The sequence below is a fragment of the Trichomycterus rosablanca genome, chromosome 3, assembly GCF_030014385.1.
Source record: "Trichomycterus rosablanca isolate fTriRos1 chromosome 3, fTriRos1.hap1, whole genome shotgun sequence".
Lineage (NCBI taxonomy): Eukaryota > Metazoa > Chordata > Actinopteri > Siluriformes > Trichomycteridae > Trichomycterus > Trichomycterus rosablanca.
The window spans coordinates 9389785-9408706 of record NC_085990.1 but is presented as its reverse complement, the minus strand read 5'-3'; the positions used below and the strand labels follow the sequence as shown (position 1 = coordinate 9408706).

At 39.3% G+C, this 18922-nt stretch overlaps 1 protein-coding gene across 3 annotated transcripts in view; it reads left to right on the top strand.

Annotated features, from left to right (window-relative positions):
• cdkal1 (CDK5 regulatory subunit associated protein 1-like 1) overlaps positions 1–17909 on the top strand; it is a 350733-nt gene extending 332824 nt beyond the window's left edge. For all 3 annotated transcript variants that reach the window (XM_062991809.1, XM_062991808.1, XM_062991810.1), the window contains exons 14-15: positions 1256–1420; positions 17308–17909. In XM_062991809.1, coding sequence (XP_062847879.1) covers positions 1256–1420; positions 17308–17451 — 309 coding nt within the window. In that variant the 3' untranslated portion in view covers positions 17452–17909. The remainder of the gene's footprint in view (positions 1–1255; positions 1421–17307) is intronic.
• The last annotated feature ends 1013 nt before the right edge of the window (positions 17910–18922 follow it).

The following is an 18922-nucleotide window of genomic DNA, read 5'->3' as shown; positions in this document are numbered from 1 at the left end:
CCTAGTGAGCTGCCTTGCTGCCTACTGCCTACCTAGTTGGGGATTCTAATAAGACATTGAACAGCAGACTATTCAAACTAGGCTAGGACAAGGCTACCAATGGCATGGGATGAATGAATGGATTGTGAAAATGAAGATGGATAGATAGATGGACGGACGGATGGATGGTTGGATGGAATGGATGGGTGGATGGATAAATGGATGGTTAGATAGATGGATGGATGGATGGTTAGATAGATGAATGGATGGATGGATGATTGGTTGGATGGATGATTGGTTGGATGGATCTATGATTAGATGGATGGATGGATGGGTGGTTAGATGGATGGATAATTGGATGGATACATGGACGGATGGATGGATAGATCTATGGTTAGATAGGTGAATGGATGGATGATTGAATGGATGGATGGATAGTTAGATGGATGGATGGTTAGATAGATGGATGGATGATTGGTTGGATGGATGGATCTATGGTTAGATAGGTGGATGGATGGTTGGTTAGATGGATGGATGATTGGATGGATGGATGATGAATGGATGCACGAATGGGTGGATGGATAGGTGAATGGATGGATGGTTAGATGGATGGATGATTGGATGGATGAATGAATGGATGGATGGTTAGATAGATGGATGGATGATTGATTGGATGGATGGATCTATGGTTAGATAGGTGAATGGATGGATGGATGATGGTTGGTTAGATGGATGGATGGATGAATGCATGGATCTATTGTTAGATAGGTGAATGGGTGGATGGTTAGATGGATGGATGATTGGATGGATGGATGGATAGATGATTGGATGGATTGGATGCATGGATGGATGGATCTATGGTTAGATAGGTGAATGGATGGATGGTTAGATGGATGGATGGATGATTTGATGGATGAATGGATGATTGGATGGATGGATTGATCAATAAATGTATAAAAGAAATGGATTCTGAAAAGTATTTTAATAGACAGTTGGGTAGATAAATGGATGGATAAATGGATGGATGAATGGATGGATGGATTGGTCAGTTGGTTGATGCATGGATGAATTGATGGCTGTATGATATTTGAAAATAAATTCAGATCGATAGATTAATAGATTGATGGATTGATTAATGAATTAACTAAATTCATCAAAAAGTGAAGTCCACTGAGTGGATATTTTTTCAAATCCCAAAGATTAAAGGGTCATTGTACCAAATTCCACACTGCTGCTGAAACGCCTGGTGCTTCATTTTAATGTATGTTTTCTTTAGGTGCTGGTACCTAAGAAGCTAGAGTTTAAAGGGAAGATGATTGAAGTAGTAATCTACGAGGCGGGAAAGCACTTCATGAGAGGTCGGCCAGTGGAGGACGCCACCATCGTCACTCCGTCCATCAGCCAGCCGCTGCAAAAAGGAGAAATCTCCGGCCTCGTCCAGGTCAGTGTGTTTGTACTAGTACTTTATACAGAAATAGAGCAGGTTTGAACAGACAGCAGTGAGAATATGGATGACTTGGGGTGGTTTGACTTTTTGTGAGGCAGCACTATTTTCTTGGTGCTCACTGCAGGCAGGTTTGGGAATGTAAGGCACAAATACACCTATCAGGCATAACATTAAAACCACCTTCTTGTTTCTACACTCATTGTCTATTTTTTCAGCTCCACTTACCATATAGAAGCATTTTGTAGTTCTACAATTACTGACTGTAGTCCATCTGTTTCTCTACATGCTTTGTTAGCCCCCTTTCATGCTGTTCTTCAATGGTCAGGACTCTCCCAGGACCACTACAGAGCAGGTATTATTTGGGTGGTGGATCATTCTCATCACTGCAGTGACACTGACATGGTGGTGGTGTGTTAGTGTGTGTTGTGCTGGTATGAGTGGATAAGACACAGCAATGCTGATGGAGTTTTTCACATGACTGTCACTGCTGGACTGAGAATAGTCCACCAACAAAAAATATCCAGCCAGCAGTGCCCCATGGGCAGCATCCTGTGACCACTGATGAAGGTCTAAAAGATGACCAACTCAAACAGCAGCAATAGATGAGCGATCGTCTCCAACTAGGTAGGAGTGTCTAACAGAGTGGACAGTGAGTGGACACGGTATTTAAAACTCCAGCAGCGCTGCTGTGTCTGATCCACTCATACCAGCACAACACACACTAACACACCATCACCATGTCAGTGTCACTGCAGTGCTGAGAGTGATCCACCACCTAAATAATACCTGCTCCTGACCATTGAAGAACAGGGTGAAAGGGGGCTAACAAAGCATGCAGAGAAACAGATGGACTACAGTCAGTAATTGTAGAACTACAAAGTGCTTCTATATGGTAAGTGGAGCTGATAAAATGGACAGTGAGTGTAGAAACAAGGAGGTGGTTTTAATGTTATGCATTTCTCCTCTGCCGCTCACTGGATGTTTTCTTTGCTTTTTGCACCATTCTTGTTTGAACTCCAGAGCCTGCTATAGTGACAATTCCTGCAGATCAGCATTTTTTGGACATACTCGAACCGGCCAGACTCGTTTGTGTACCGTCAGGTGGTGTTTGTTTGTGTGAGGGTGAATGGATCACATGAGTGATTTGGGAATTACATGGCTGGCTTAACTGACACCGTTTGTCATTCTGATGGCAATCTATGGCTGGTGTGTTATTTTTCGAGGGCGGGGGGGTACACTGTGCGGAGGAGATGGCAGTGAGGGCATCAAATGATGCACCAGAATGTGATACACATTTTAATTTCACACTTCATCAGCTTTAATAGCTGATTCTGTCCGAGAGTGAGCGAGTGTGTGAGAGAGAGGTGAATAAAACAGCAAAAAAAAGACGTAAAGGGAAAAGAAAGTGAAAAAGAGAGAGGAGGACATTGAGCAAGAGAAATAGAGAGAGTAACAGGAAGAAAGTGAGTGAGCTAGAAAATGAGATAGGATGAGAGAGAGAGAGCGGGAAGGTGAGAGAAAGTCGGCATAAATCAGGGAATGATGATAATATTTCAAACTCTTCGACTTTCGGCCAAGTTCAAGCTGCTTTTCTGAATCACTGGCATGTGCCCCATCACCCCTTCTCCTCTCTGATACCTCAGAAGGGAGAAACAGAGTCTCGTCTCATTTCCTCCTCCCTAAATTTAACTCCTCTTGTGAGAAACGGAACAAGACAGGAGGCGCATTTGACCTCCAGAGACTGGCAATAATTTATCTGTCTAATTCCAGCCTCCAACCTCTTACATTAGCTTTTCACATCTAACTATAAAACCTTTTTATTTATTCATTCATTTACTTTTCAGTATCTGCTTATTCAAGTCAGGATCAGTATAGACCCTGGCTGCTGGGCAGTTTTTTGTCTGTTGGCTGCTCCCGTATTTGGGCATTGCCACAGCAGATCAATTTGATCCACAAACCTGATTTGGCACAGTTTTTACACCGAACACCTTCCTGTGGCAACCAGTCTTATTTCATCTGGGCTTGGGACCGGCACTAAGAGCTCAGCTCACAAGTCCGTATACCAATGGGTAGACTATTCAGCTACCATTCATCTCCACCCCCTTCATCCCGACATTTTATTTTAGGCCAGTTTATGCATCTATAAATAAATAAAATTACAGTAATTTGATGCCTTCAATTTTCTCTTTCCAAAGAGCTTTTTTAATCTACTGGCGCTTAAATCAACTCAAGTACTACAATAAATTAATTCCCAATATAATGATAAAACTAAATCATTAAATATTAATAATAACAATAATCATTTGAAGTGCCATTTATATTAATGCATGTTGGGTTTTTGAGCATTATTATTATTATTATTGGTATTATTATTATTATTATTATTATTATTGACATTATTATTATTGATATTATTATTATTATTATTAACATTATTATTTTATTATTATTATAAGTATTATTATTATTAACATTATTATTATTATTGAAATTATTTTTTTACATTATTATTATTATTGACGTTATAATTATAAACATTATTATTATTATTTACATTATTATTATAATAAACGTTATTATTATTATAAACATTATTGCCAATATTATTATAAACATTTTTATGATAAGCATTATTATTATTATCATTATTGTTATTATTGTTATTGACTTTATTTTTATAGACGTTATTAGTATTATTATAAACATTATTATTATTATTATTATTTTTTTTTTTTTATTGACATTATTATTATTATTATTATAAACAATATTTTTATTATTATAAACTTTTTTATGATAAGCATTATTATTATTATCATTATTTTTATAGGTATTATTAGTATTATTATTATTGACATAATTATTATAAACATTATTGTTATTATTAGCATTATTATTATTATTAGGATTATTATTATTACATCCTTCATTGAACAACTTTTAGGATTTTTGAGATTCAAAGAACCCTTCAGGTACATGCTCAGCACTTTTTCTCGTTTGCCCACGCTAAAGTAAACTCATGTGGGAAGAATCAGTGCTCAGTTTGTGTATCAGTGCAAAACCCAGTGACCTTGAGAGTGACTGGATGAGGTGAATCAGTAACTCATCGGTCAACGTGAGACCCGTACGAGTGAGTTGACGATGTAAACAGGAGAAATCTGCGTTGTGTTTACTAACCCTGATGTGATAAGAACTCTGGGAAACACACAGTGTTACTTTCACGTCTGTGGTTCCTGTTCATGTGAGTTTATTTATATTCATATGAGTGGTTAATCCCCCTGCTCTACACACACAACCCCCACCCCCCGGGGTGCTGTTTTGTTTATTTATTTGTTTATTTCATCCTGCTGGTGTTTAATTAGAAGTGTTAATTAGGTGTTAATGAAGGGGTCAGTGAGGAATTATAGATCATGCCTGAAGATAGAATCAGTTTTTTCATTTCTATACGTCGTCATGAATAGTTGATTTTAGCATTGCATGGCCTTTAGTGATTTACAACACGAGACAGAAAAACTCCACCAATTATTCATCAGATTATTTCCATTTAATTTAATGTTGATGTCATTTAGAAGCAGATTTTATCTGAAGAGATTTACAGTTGTATCTGAATACAATCCAAACAACTGAGGATGATAGACCTTGCTTAGGGGCCATACAGTGGCAACTTAGTGGTGTTAAGGCTTGAACCTGCAACCTTCTGGTCACTAGTCCAGTAGCTTAATCACTGAGCTACATATACACCGATCAGCCATAACATTAAAACCACCTCCTTGTTCTACACTCACTGTCCATTTTATCAGCTCCACTTACCATATAGAAGCACTTTGTAGTTCTACAATTACTGACTGTAGTCCATCTGTTTCTCTGCATGCTTTGTTAGCCCCATTTCATGCTGTTCTTCAATGGTCAGAACTCTTCCAGGACCACTACAGAGCAGGTATTATTTAGGTGGTGGATTATTCTCAGCACTGCAGTGACAATGACATGGTGGTGGTGTGTTAGTGCAGGGGTTTTCAACCTTTTTGGACATGCGCCCCCCTTCGTGTGCCAACAGTGAACTTGCGCCGCCCCCCCCCCCCCCCCCCCCCCCCCTTCGTCAACCACCGCACAGAAGTCATTGAGAAAGCTTCTGACAAGCTAAAATAATGTAATTAATGTTGTGCACATTATATAATTTTGCTGATTGAAAATATTATTTTAAAAAGATAAAGACCCCATCTGAGCCGATTCTATCAGCACATTATATACATTCGTGGTTCACTTTGGTAAATCATAAGTGGTTCTTGCTTTTTGATGTAGATGAGAGCAGAAAACGTTACTTCACAGAGCATAGACAAAAGTTCATCAATTACTAAGTTGGTTAGTTCGGGATCATCTGCTCTGACTGACAACGTTTAGCTCCACAGGCAGAACGACTCTGACTCTGTGGTAATACTCAGTATAATTAAGCCTGAGCTTTTTAAGGTAAGCGAGTCACACAAAATGTTCTGTAGTAGTTGGTGTTTATTTATAACCGCATCATTCATTATAACACTAAACACGGAGAGATGACTGAGAAAAGAAACTTACGCTGCGCTTAAAATGAATTGACTCCCGAGTCACTTATAATCGATACTGTGAACAGAGCGTCTCTCTTAAAGACACAAACACGTCCTATAACAGCGGTCGTTGCTTTTGTCACCGGTTATCTTCGCTGATAGCTCTATTTTGAAGGTTTTTTTCAGACAGAACTGAATAACATTAAACGTGCGTGTGAGCGTGGTCAGTTAGAGTAATGAAATCTGTCTCCCGTGGGTGAAAAATGAATTGCTTTAGTTTTAGAAGTAAAAAAATCTCGTAATGCCACGATGCCCAAGACAAGTACTCGCGCGCGCCCCACATGTTGAAAACCCCTGTGTTAGTGTGTGTTGTGCTGGTATGAGTGGATCAGACACAGCAGCGCTGCTGAAGTTTTCTAAATACTGTGTCCATTTACTGTCCACTCTATTAGACACTCCTACCTAGTTGGTCCACCCTGTAGATGTAAAGTCAGAGACGATCATTCATTTTGCTGCTGTTTGAGTTGGTGGTCACAGGACGCTGCTCACAGGGCACTGTTAGCTGGATGTTTTTGGTTGGTGGACAGTTCTCAGTCCAGCAGTGACAGTGAGGTGTTTAAAAACTCCATCAGCATTGCTGTGTCTCATCCACTTATACCAGCACAACACACACTAACACACCACCACCATGCCAGTGTCACTGCAGTGCTGAGAATCATCCACCACCTAAATAATACCTGCTCAATGGTGGTCCGGGGAGAGTCCTGACCATTGAAGAACAGCATGAAAGGGGGCTAACAAAGCATGCAGAGAAACAGATGGACTACAGTCAGTAATTGTATAACTACAAAGTGCTTCTATATGGTAAGTGGAGCTGATAAAATGGACAATGTGTGTAGAAACAAGGAGGTGGTTTTAATGTTATGGCTGATCAGTGTATTATAGTGTGTGTATTTGACTATTATATGCATTTGTGTGTGTGTGTGTGTGTGTGTGTGTGTATACTGTATGTGTGTTACTCGCCTACTGTATTATGGTTGCATTTCAGGTCCTTTGCATCATGTCTCTCCTTGGAGACAAGCAGTTTTTTTTGGATGTCTAATCTGCCCCTCTGGGCTTCTTTAAGCACCCAGTAACACCATTTTCCATCAAATACAGTGTCACTGACTTTCCTTTAATAGAAAAGCGGCCTGTAATTCTTACAATTTGTTGCTGTGAGGTTGCGTTAGTCCTTCATTTTTAATCTTACATGTGAAACCAATCAGATTGCTTTATTTCATTTTACCAACTGTTGCATCTGATAATCGGTGTCGCAAATAAATTTGCCCCTCTGGGGTCTTACAGTGAGAAGGAGAGCAAAAGAAATGTGATAAATTAGGGGGGAAAGAAAACATGGGAAACTAAAGGTTTGAGTCTGAAACAAACTGAATTAAAGTTTTAGCTTCTTCCAGAAAAACACTTGCATGATCGAGTTCAGTGTGAAGATTTATAAAATTACTTTTCTTTTAAATAAGTAAAATACACACAAGAAAAAAAGAGGTGAAAGTTGAAATTAAACTGTAATAAAGTTACCTTATGCCTAGTTCACACTACACCATTTTTGCCCTGACTTTTGCTCGCCGACTGGTCAGCGCTAGAGATGCCTCCTGACGGTAGATCGTGTAGTGTGAAACCCCCTCTCCCATCAGTCGAGTAGTGTGAAATACACAACGACTGAAAGACTCCAGAGTACAAGAGACCCAGTTGTGTTGTGTGAACTGTACAGTGATCTTGTGAGAAACCTTCTCAGAAGGGTGACTGTTGCTATAGCTATAACTATCAAATAGTGCTCACTCTGTACTGTGTATCCGAAATAGGACGCCCAACAAGCTTTTGACCATGTAGTGTATATGTATTCAGGGGGCACCACATTTACCTCGTTTACCACAACTTGTACTTCCTTGGGAACCAACAACACTAGGGATGTAACGATGCACCACAAGACAGTTAAAAATCTATTCACATGTGTAATGATTCAAATGGGTTTACATGTATAATGAATCGATATTCACTTTAAACAGCAGAGGGCACTGGCGCTATTCACCTCGCCTGGTTGACGTCACTACAGGGTTGCCAGGTTCGGAATTTTCCAGCCAAATTTATTTATGTGATGATACTTTCTTTATTTGTATCATTCATTTATTTATTTAATGAGGGATTTATTTATTTTTACACAAAAGGGAAATGTGCAGCATTGTTTTGCATAGTTTGTACCTACCTCAAAAATAAAAGGACATTCATTATTTAGATAAATAAAAGATAATCACAAACACAGTATTTTATTGAACTTGAAAGTCGTGTAGTGTGAACTTGGCATTAAACAACCTGACACAATAAAAAACTAACCAGTCCTAAAAAGTAATATAAAAATATATATTTTATTAATATTTAAAGAATCTGAACAAGGACAGCTTGTCTTAAATCTTCAACACACATTACCTTCATTTTGTTTGTCATTTTGTTTTGGCTGCTGGTTCTATTTAACATAATGAATCTTAAAATTCTGATTATGTAAATAAAGCTAACTTTTCCACTCCGGCACCTCCAGCACTGTTTATTCAGATCTTACATTCAAAACCAGCTTACTTATCTCAATTGGCAGTCTCAAAACTGTTTTGATTGTTTTATAATGACTAATTAAAATCTAATAAAGTCCAGGATGATATTAAAAACAACCAAATAAAAACTGCAAGTAATTCCTATGAAATTAAACTGAAAGCTAAGCAAATGTCACAAAGAATCACTAAAAGTGAGTAATTTTAATCAGAAATTAAAGAAATGTTTAGATGCTCATATGTTTTGCTACAATTGTTGCTAACAGCTGCATTAAATAAATTATATAAAATTAATTAAATGCCTTTAATTTCGGTGCAAACGTTTGGGATGGTTCTTTTCTATTCCAGCATGACTGCGCCCCTGCATTATACAAGCTCTATAAAGACATCATGGTTTGAGGGGTTTTCAACAGTTGGGAAAAACCTCCTGCACAGAGCCCTGAACATAACCCAATTAAAATTCTTTGGGATGAATTGGTAAATGGACTGTGAGCCAGGACTTTTCAACCAAGTGCCTGATTCTAGAAATGGTTCTATAACATTCTGAAAATAGGCAGCAGTAGCTCAGCTTGGAACCACAATGAAAACCAAAGTTCTTATTGCCAGTGTCATGGTTTGAGTGTTCATACCAAAATCTTGATGCTGTAGTTAAGAACATCGGTACTAAAATTAAAACTGGGATTAAAAACTTGAGCTGGAACTTGAAATTTAGGAACCCGGAAGCTTTAATACTGGCTCAAGGAGTGCAAATTAAACCTTTGGAACCCACCTTAAGCTGGGTTCTAATAGTGCATCTAGAATCATTGGTACTGGAATTGTTGATTCAAAAACTGGAATCTTTTTGCCTCTGGAACTAAATCCATTTGGTACCTAAACTAACTCTGCCTAGCCTGACAGCCTTTGTTCCATCTTGACAATATTAAGTTCTGATACTGGAACTGGAAGCTTTTGCACCAAAAATGACATTTTTCATACCTGAAATAGAAGCCCTGTTTCTGGAACCTAAACTTTTGGAACTAACTTTTGATCTCTCTTGCACTTAGGCCTTAATACTGCTACACTATATGGACAGAAGTATTGAAGCACTTTCTATTTGCTGAATTCATGTGTTTTAGGCTACACAGTTGCTAACAGGTGTAATAAACCAATTATATTAAGGAAATTAAATGATTATAATAATAGCCCTGACCTCAGCCCCATGAAACAGCTTTGGAATGAACTGGAACATCAGTTCCAGATTAGTGACCAGCCAAACAAATGATTTTTTTAACTGAATGTGCACAAATTTCCACAGACTTACTTCAAAGCCTGTAAATAGGCTTCTCAGAAGAGTGACGGTTGTTATAGATGAACAGATCACATAGATGTCACTCTATTTTTATGCCATTTGTTTTTGAAATGGGATGTCCAACAAGCTCTGGTTAGGTGTCTAACTACTTTTGACCATATAGTGTACTAGTACTGAAACCTTTGGTCTTGGTCAGTCTTGACTTCTAAGTACTTCTTTGTACTAGAAATGACATTTCTGAATCTATAACTGGGAATTTCTGGATCTTTGGTGCTGACCAGTGGAAAAGCACAGTTCCAGTTATCTGGTGGTTAGAGTTAGGTGAGAAAGGCCACATTGTTGCTTGAGGTTGAGAATAAATTGTGATAGGACTATGGAGTGTGCTTGGATTATCACCCTGGGTGAATCAGACAATGGTGGGATCCTGACGACAACTGGAAGCTCAGTGGTCACGTCCTTGATCTTTCTTGACCTTGCAGCATTCTGCTCTCTGACAGAAGAGTGATGAATATTGACAGCGTTTGATGTGTGTTTGTGTACGTGTTTAAGCTGCTGTTTAAATAAGAGGCAGACGTTGATCAATGAGGCATCTAGACAGAGTTTTATGCTAGTGGTCACTTCGACTCAAAAAAGAAAAAAAGTCCAAGCATGAATGATCGTCTGGCTTTTAACCCGAGCTTCTGAGCTGAAGAAACCCAACATTCCGCTATTCATCAGACCTGCAAACGTGTCTGATTTACATGGCGCCACTGGAAATACTTGCACTACATAATGAGTAGATGTTGAGGTAGGAGCTTTGCTTCTGGTTGTAGGTCAGTTTGATTAATGTGATTTATTCTTTCTGGGATCTACCATGCTGGTAAGATGGCTTTTGTATCTGCTCCTGCAGGGAGATGCGCCTCAGTCCCTGTATGCCAGTATGTCAAGTCCTGGGCAGTCTGGTCATACGGAGGAGTTTAATGGTCTCCTCTGAGCATTGAGATGTAATTACAGGACTGGTAAAGCAGGCAACTGCCTGGGGCTCTGAGTGCTAAGGGGGTCCATGAAGGCTGATCATTAAGTCAATGGAAATGTCAAAAAATTTGGAAACACCTGAAAGGGGGCAACTCAGGAAATTCCCTTAAAGAAAAAACATCTTGTTAGCATGCCTATGAGTTTGTACTGGAATTAGAGTTAGATACACGATCAGTAGACTAAGTTATAGTTCTTTGGTACCAAAAGAGCCGCATACTGTTATTACTAAAGCAATAAGCCACGAGAGGCCGTACGTTACTGTGATTTTAGCACGGGGATGACGTTTTTGGCACGAAGCGAAGCGGAGTGCCTAAAACTTCTTTCCCCGTGCTAAAATCGTAACAGTAACGCACGGTCTCGAGTGGCTTATTGCTTTTATAAAACGGCGGTCAACATAAAATATAATAAATACAACAATGTTTAATCATAAATGTATTTATTGTGTATAAACGTACAATAAAGCATTCTTCCGCGACGCAAGGTAATCCGATTAACAGTGTTGCTAGGCAACGTGAGGGCGAAAATAACATTAACTTTCTCTATTCAGTGGCGTATTAATATGGAATGATGTGAGGCGGTCCTAGGTGTGCGTTTATCGGGGATTTTACAACGGCTTCGAACGCGGCTCAGCCAATCAGATTTTAGGACCGGAACTATCCGTTTTATAATATCAATTAAATGTTCCCACACTCCCCAAACTGTCCTGTAAAGCATTTTAAAAAGAGTAGAAGCTGTTGTAGCTGAGAAATGGACGGCAACTCCTTATTACTGTTTTTGTTTAAAATAAAATGTTACAGGAATTGGACTATTTGAAACTGAAACTGAAAATTCCGCCACTAGAACTGGAATTGGAATATTAGGTGCTAAAATACTTATACTGGAACTGGAATGTTTGGTATTGCAATCTGAACCTTTTTGCTACCAGAGCAAGAATATATTTGGTACTGGAATTGAAATATTTGTACTGGAATTGGAATGTAGTGGGATATTTGTACTGGCCTTGGAATATTCTGTACTGGAGTTTAAAGATATTGGAATATTTGGTACTGGAATTGGAATTTATTGGAATATTTGGTACTGGAATTGGAATATTTGTACTGGAATTGGAATTTATTGGAATATTTGGTACTGGAATTGGAATATTTGGTACTGGGATTGGAATATATTGAAATATTTGGTACTGGAATTAGAATATATTGGAATAATTGGTACTGGAATTGGAATATTTGGTACTGGGATTGGAATATATTGAAATATTTGGTACTGTAATTAGAATATATTGGAATAATTGGTACTGGAATTGGAATATTTGGTACTGGAATTGGGATATATTGGAATATTCTTTACTGGAATTTGAAGATATTGGAATATTTGTTCTGGAATTGGAATATATTGGAATATTTGTATTGCAGTTGGAATATATTGGAATATTTGGTACTGGGATTGGAATTCATTTGAATATTTGATACTGGGATTGGAATTCATTTGAATATTTGGCACTGGGATTGGAATTCATTTCAATATTTGGTACTGGAATTGGTATATTTGTACTGCAATTGCAATATATTGGAATATATGGTACTGGAATTGGAATATCTGTACTGGAATTGGAATTTATTGGAATATTTGGTAGTGGAATTGGAATTCATTTGAATACTTGGTACTGGAATTAGAATATTTGTACTGGAATTGGAATATATTTGAATATTTGGTACTGGAATTTAAATATTTGGTACTGGAATTGGAATATACTGATAAATTTGTTGAAAAATGTTCAAAATCTGGGTAGTAGAACTGGAACTGAATGTTATAAAACCGGTGATTAATTAATTTTAGAGCGTAAAGTATCTACAAGCATCTTCGTAAAGCTAGTCAAGATTTAAAAGGAGAATATAAGTGCCTCTACTTTAAACAGCTCAGCTAAATTATTCTGCTTCACCTGTATTCCTAGCAGAATATTTTGCTTTCAAACAATACGCCAGGTGAAATATTGCTTTGGTCTCAACGTGGTGGAGTAGAAAAGCTTTCCCCATGTTTCTGGTGTTCTCCTGTGGAGTGGCCAGTGCTTTACATTCCGCATGTCCAGCCTCATGTTGCTTTCTTGAATTCATAAAGAGATGCATGGAGGTTACATTATTCCTCTCCGTCAGCTCCCTGCTGTTCAGTTATGCTATCATTGAGGGGAGAATGTGGGATCATGAGGGTACTCCCTCCTTTAAAACATCTGGTTGTTCATGCAGAAATAAGAGTTTCTCACTGAGCCATTGCCTGAGCTGGAAGGGGCTCATGGGTCAACAGCTCAACTGCTTTTTGTCACTCGGTAAGAAGAACATTAGGTGTAATGTACAGTAGATCCTGGTGCTGACCGTGTTGCACTGTGCAGTAACCTTGGACGTGCCACTGTCGGAATGTGTAAAGCACAAGACTCGATTTGTTCAGGCAGGAAGTTCCCTTTGGAACCTTTATGTCTCGTTTGCGTGGTTGGAGAAGGTCTTACGGAGGTTTTTCAGCACAGCCTGACGCAAGTGTCAATGACACAAAGAGACCATTCATGCAGCTTTTGATACCATTGAAATGGCCTGCATGTAAATAGGAGGTTGAAAGGAAGACGTTGGAGTGCTATGGTTGGCGTCACCAAAGAGTAAAAAATGCTAAACGAAAGCAAAGCCTTCTGGGATATATTCTGACCTGATGAACAGTGCTGCCAACACCATTGCCTGCAGCAAGTAGCATGACCTGTTGGTGCCCCAGATATCCCAAAACCTTTGGAACTGGAAACCTCTGTACTAGAAACTAGATCTTTCACACATAGGGATGTAATGATACACTCTACCCACGATGAGATGCGATTCACGATACTGGGTTCACGATACGATTTTTTCCTGATTTTTTAAACAAAATGAAATTGAAGACAAACTATGACAAAGTTTCCTTTTATTATTTCTCTTTAAAAAATAAAATAAAATACTGTTTGTGCTTATCTTTTATTTATCTAAATAATGAATGTCCATTTATTTCTGAAGTAGGTACAAACTATGCAAAACAATGTTGCACATTTCCCTTTTTGTGTAAAAAAAAACCTGAAATGAAATAAATCCCACATTAAATAAATAAATGAATAATACAAATAAATAAAGTGTTCTCACATAAATAACTTTGGCTGGAAAATTCCGAACCTGGCAACCTTGTAGTGACGTCATCCAGGCAAGGTGAATAGCACCAGTGTTCCCTCTGCTGTTTAAAGTGAATATCGATTCATTTTACATGTAAACCAATTTGAATCGTTACACATGTGAAGCCATTTTTAACTGTCTTGTGGTGCATCGCTACATCCCTATTCACACCATAACAAAACTTTGAGACTAGAACTGGAACACACCACCACTTTGCTGCAGATATTAAACAAGCTTTGCATCGGCATGAACAGCAACAAACTTCAGTCGTGCTCTAAAGAGCAGATTTTTTAACAGGAGCCTCCTTCTAACAGCCTGTACACCCATGGTGGTCTAAAGCTTGCTTAACTGTGGACAGTGTCGCTTGCATTTAAGCACATTTAAAATCTAGGTGGACCTTTTTCAGACATCTGTGGCCCTTTGAAGGAACATCATGAAAAGCACAGCAATGACCTCAACACCTCTGAGCACATTTGGGATGAATTGGAACGTCTGTTGTGATTCAGCCTTTGTTCATCATCTTTGCCTCACCTCTTAAATATTCTTTTTACTAAATGGGCACAAATCCAAATACACACTTGTGGAAGGATTTCCCTCAATTGTAAGGAACTTGGACGCAACATGGCCAAAAGTATGTGGACGTCTAATGTTTGCTTGTTGGACATCCTGAGCCATCCAAAACCATGAGCATTAAAACAGAGTGGTGAGGAACTTGGTGACATTGAACCAAACACAACCCATAGAACTTGATTAAGAGAGATTTTGAAGAAAGGCATTAGGGATGAGACCACCACAGGCTGGAAGATACGAGTCATAGAAGGTAATAAAATGATGCAGAAGCTCTCAAGAGCAGAACAGGACAGATTTGGAGTCTATGATGTTGGATAGGCTCTATCCAAATGTGTTAAGGTTGGTTAAACCACTTGGCACCATCTTCTTATGATTAGATTTAATGACCTTCAGCCTTTCAAGCTGATGGCTTAAGAACATTATCTCTATTTTTTTTTTAATTTCCCCCGGCTGGAGGCCCCAACTGCTTCTTAAAGTCAATACAGGACTTGATAATCCAAACACAGATAAACCTCCAGCATCTCATGATGCATATCTGCACCAGCACCTGCTGCAGATTACAATTACTGCCACGGTGGGCATGAAATATTGAACTCATAAAACGGTCATTCAGATTGATCCTTCAGCTTTAATAGCGGGAATACCACCCCTCATTCCTCGGCCCGCTCTCAGTAAATGAACGTATTATAGGGTCGGCTGTCGGGGGTCCTGCTGGGAGATGGACTCTCCGTTACACTCTTCATTATAAATGAGACTTTAATGTGCTAACACATTATAAAGATCAGAGTCCCAATTGTGGCCAGTTTACCCAGTAGGTCCAGGCTAGTGCAATTCACAATTTAAAACCAGCAAGTGATGTCCATGAGGTACATGATGATGAATAGTACAGTATGTAAGTGTCTAGACATGACCATTTCAAAATTATTGGCATTAAAATAGAGGTACCCCTATGTTTGTGGCTATAACAGCCTCCATTGTTCTGAGTGGACATTCACATTAAGTCAACAGAGCATTTGTAAGGTCAGTCACTGATACTGGACAAGACGTACTGACCTTCTGTTTATGTTACATAGTTGTTCGGGAACATGACCATCCCTAAATTGTTAGATAGATGGATAGATAGACTGATCAGCCATAACATTAAAACCACCTCCTTGTTTCTACACCCCTGTTCTTCAATGGTCAGGACCACTACAGAGCAGGTATTATTTAGGTGTTGAATGATTCTCAGCACTGCAGTGACAATGACATGGTGATGGTGTGTTAGTATGTGTTGTGCTGGTATGAGTGGATTAGACACAGCAGCGCTGCTGGAGTTTTTAAATACGGTGTCCACTCACTGTCCACTCTATTAGACACTCCTACCTTGTTGGTCCACCTTGTAGATGTAAAGTCAGAGATGATTGCTCATCTATTGCTGCTGTTTGAGTTGGTCATCTTCTAGACCTTCATCAGTGGTCACAGGACACTGTCCACGGGGCGCTGTTGGCTGGATGTTTTTGGTTGGTGGACTATTCTCAGTCCAGCAGTGACAATGAGGTGTTTAAAAACTCCAGCAGCGCTGCTGTGTCTTATCCACTCATACCAGCACAACACACACTAACACACCACCACCATGTCAGTGTCACTGCAGTGCTGAGAATGATCCACCACCCAAATAATACCTTCTCTGTAGTGGTCCTGTGGGGGTCCTGACCATTGAAGAACAGCATGAAAGGGGGCTATAGTGCTCCTATATAGTAAGTGGAGATGATAAAATGGACAGTGAGTGTAGAAACAAGGAGGTGGTTTTAATGTTATGGTCGATCAGTGTATCTATTTTCACAATTTAGTTATTGATCATTTCCTGTTGGTCACTTCTGAGTCCTGATTCACACAATCTGATTGTCTGATTAGCTGGTGGCGAACATGTGCTTCCTCCTGCTTCGTCAGACACGCCTTTTTTTAAAGACCTGAGTGAGACTACTCACTCTCTTTTGTATATGAGTTCCCAAATGCCTAAAATATCTTATGTTGCTTTGATTGATATGAAAGAAAGAAACCCCATCTCTTCCCCCTATGCAAAACCTTATGTTCTTTAGGACTCCTGGCCATTGATCTTTATTATTAGAGCCTGTGCCAGAGGCTGTATTTATTCAAGAAGAGTTTGTGCCTGGTTGGGACAGCAGGCTAACACACTAACCCACTATTGGCCACACTGGCCTGGCGGGGAGCTCATCTGATACAATTGACCGTGTCTAAGGGAGGAAAGGCCAAATGGAGGATCACAGTGACTCCTACTGTCTGGTCGAGGTGCCAGAATGTGCAGCAGAATAATTCAGAGGTAACAGGAAGGTCCAACGTACGTGCTAAGACTCTTTGTAGGAATCCAGCACTGGCTGGTGTAAGGATGCTCCCAGTGGCTTTACACGTGTTGGATAGGGCGAGTGCTAGAAAGCGGCCCTTTCAATCCAGTGTCTTGCAATGCACAGTGAAATTGTGGATATCAGAACTAGGATAATGCAATCAAGAGGGGACAATGTGCAAAATAAGACTTCGTAATTAATATTCAGAAAAAATTTGATAATCAGGTCAATTGAGATGGTCCTTGAACCATTCTGTATTCTAAATTCAAAGACGTTTGTTTTAGATCTTAAGGAGTTGTTTTTAAATACATCTGCACTTGGTTTTTTAATTCCTGATTCTGTTTTTTTGTCTTCAACAGGAATTGAAAGCTACAGTTCAGAACGGCCTCCATGCCTCGCCGGCGTCGAAGGGTTTGGTGGATGGTCAAGGACTCAAACTGCTTTCAATAGGATTGGCTCTTCTGGCTGTTGTAGTGGTTTTTATTTTAGAGAAACTTCACTGACATTGAAGCAGAGTCAAGTGTGTCATATTATAACAAAACGAGTGTGTGTGTGTGCGACCGGGTTTCATTCTGAAGGACCTCCTGAATGGTGTACGTCTGCTGAGCGTCTGCGAGTTTGGGTCAATCCGACACCAAATGGTTCAGTGGTTTATTTGCAATGACTGATAACAAAGGATTTTACGTTCACGTTCAACGGAGGAATGGTTCTGCAATACAGTTCCTGACTGGAAATGAAAAAGCGTCCTTTTTTTCTGAAGGTGCACGTTTTAGAAGGTTTTTATTGTATGTTTTTGTGGTTTTAGAAGTCAAGCTACAAGGACATCCTGAATGCACCTTTTGTTCGGCTTTGTTTGGGTTTTAATTTCATTCTGTATCCAGAGGTCATTGGTCAATCATATCTGTTTTTTTCCTTTATTTTTCTTTCTGTCCTCAACTCTAATAAACAAGACTACACACTCGTCTCTGTGCCTACTGGGTCGTGTCTTTGGGTTCAGGTGTTTCAGCCATACCTATTGCTAACAGTGGTTTAGGGTAGGGTGACCGTATGTCCTCTTTTTCCCAGACATGTCCTCTTTTTTGCACCTTAAATGTGTCTGGTTGGGATTTCTATTCACCAAATCACCAAATCTGTCTGGGTCCGTCGGGTAAATGAAGATGCTGTTACTGCTGCAGAGGGAGTTTTTGCACTTCACACCACGAAGCATCACAATAGCTACAGATCAATAGACTGCACATTTGCCTTGTTAAAAAGCCCCTTCCTGATTCTGAAACAGCGTAAATAATACCACTTTTCCCACAAGTATTAAGATATGCAGGTGTCCGTTTGCCCCACGCTGCCATCTTACAACATTTATTTTATTTTTTTGTATTAATTAGGATTTTAACGTCCTGTTTTACACACTTTGGTTACATTCATGACATAAATGGTAGTTTTTTGTTACTCAAGATTTATCAGTTCACAGGTTTAATGTCAAACACAGTCATGGACAATTTTGTATCCCCAATTTACCTCACTTGCATGTCTTTGGACTGTGGGAGGAAACCCACACGGAAAGGACCCGGATCGCCCCACCTGGGGATCGAACCCAGGACCTTCTTGCTGTGAGGCGACAGTGCTACCCATCTTACCACAAGTAATATAAATAAAGTCTACTACTTTTTGGCAACAGGTCCATTTTATTCCTGCATGACTTCTGCCCTGTGCACAAAGTGAGATCCATGAAGACATGTTTTGATAAGCTGGTATGGAGAGTCTTTAGTGTCCTGCACAGAGCCCTGACCACAACCCTGTTGAACATCTTTGGATGAATTGGAATGTTGATTGCAGGCCAGACCTAATCTCACAAATGTGTCTTGTCTGAATGGGTGCACATTCCCACTGGGAAACAAAACACATTCCCAACGGAGTAGATTCTGATATTAAGGCTAATACTTTTGGAATGGGATTATTCACATAGTTTTCGCCATATAC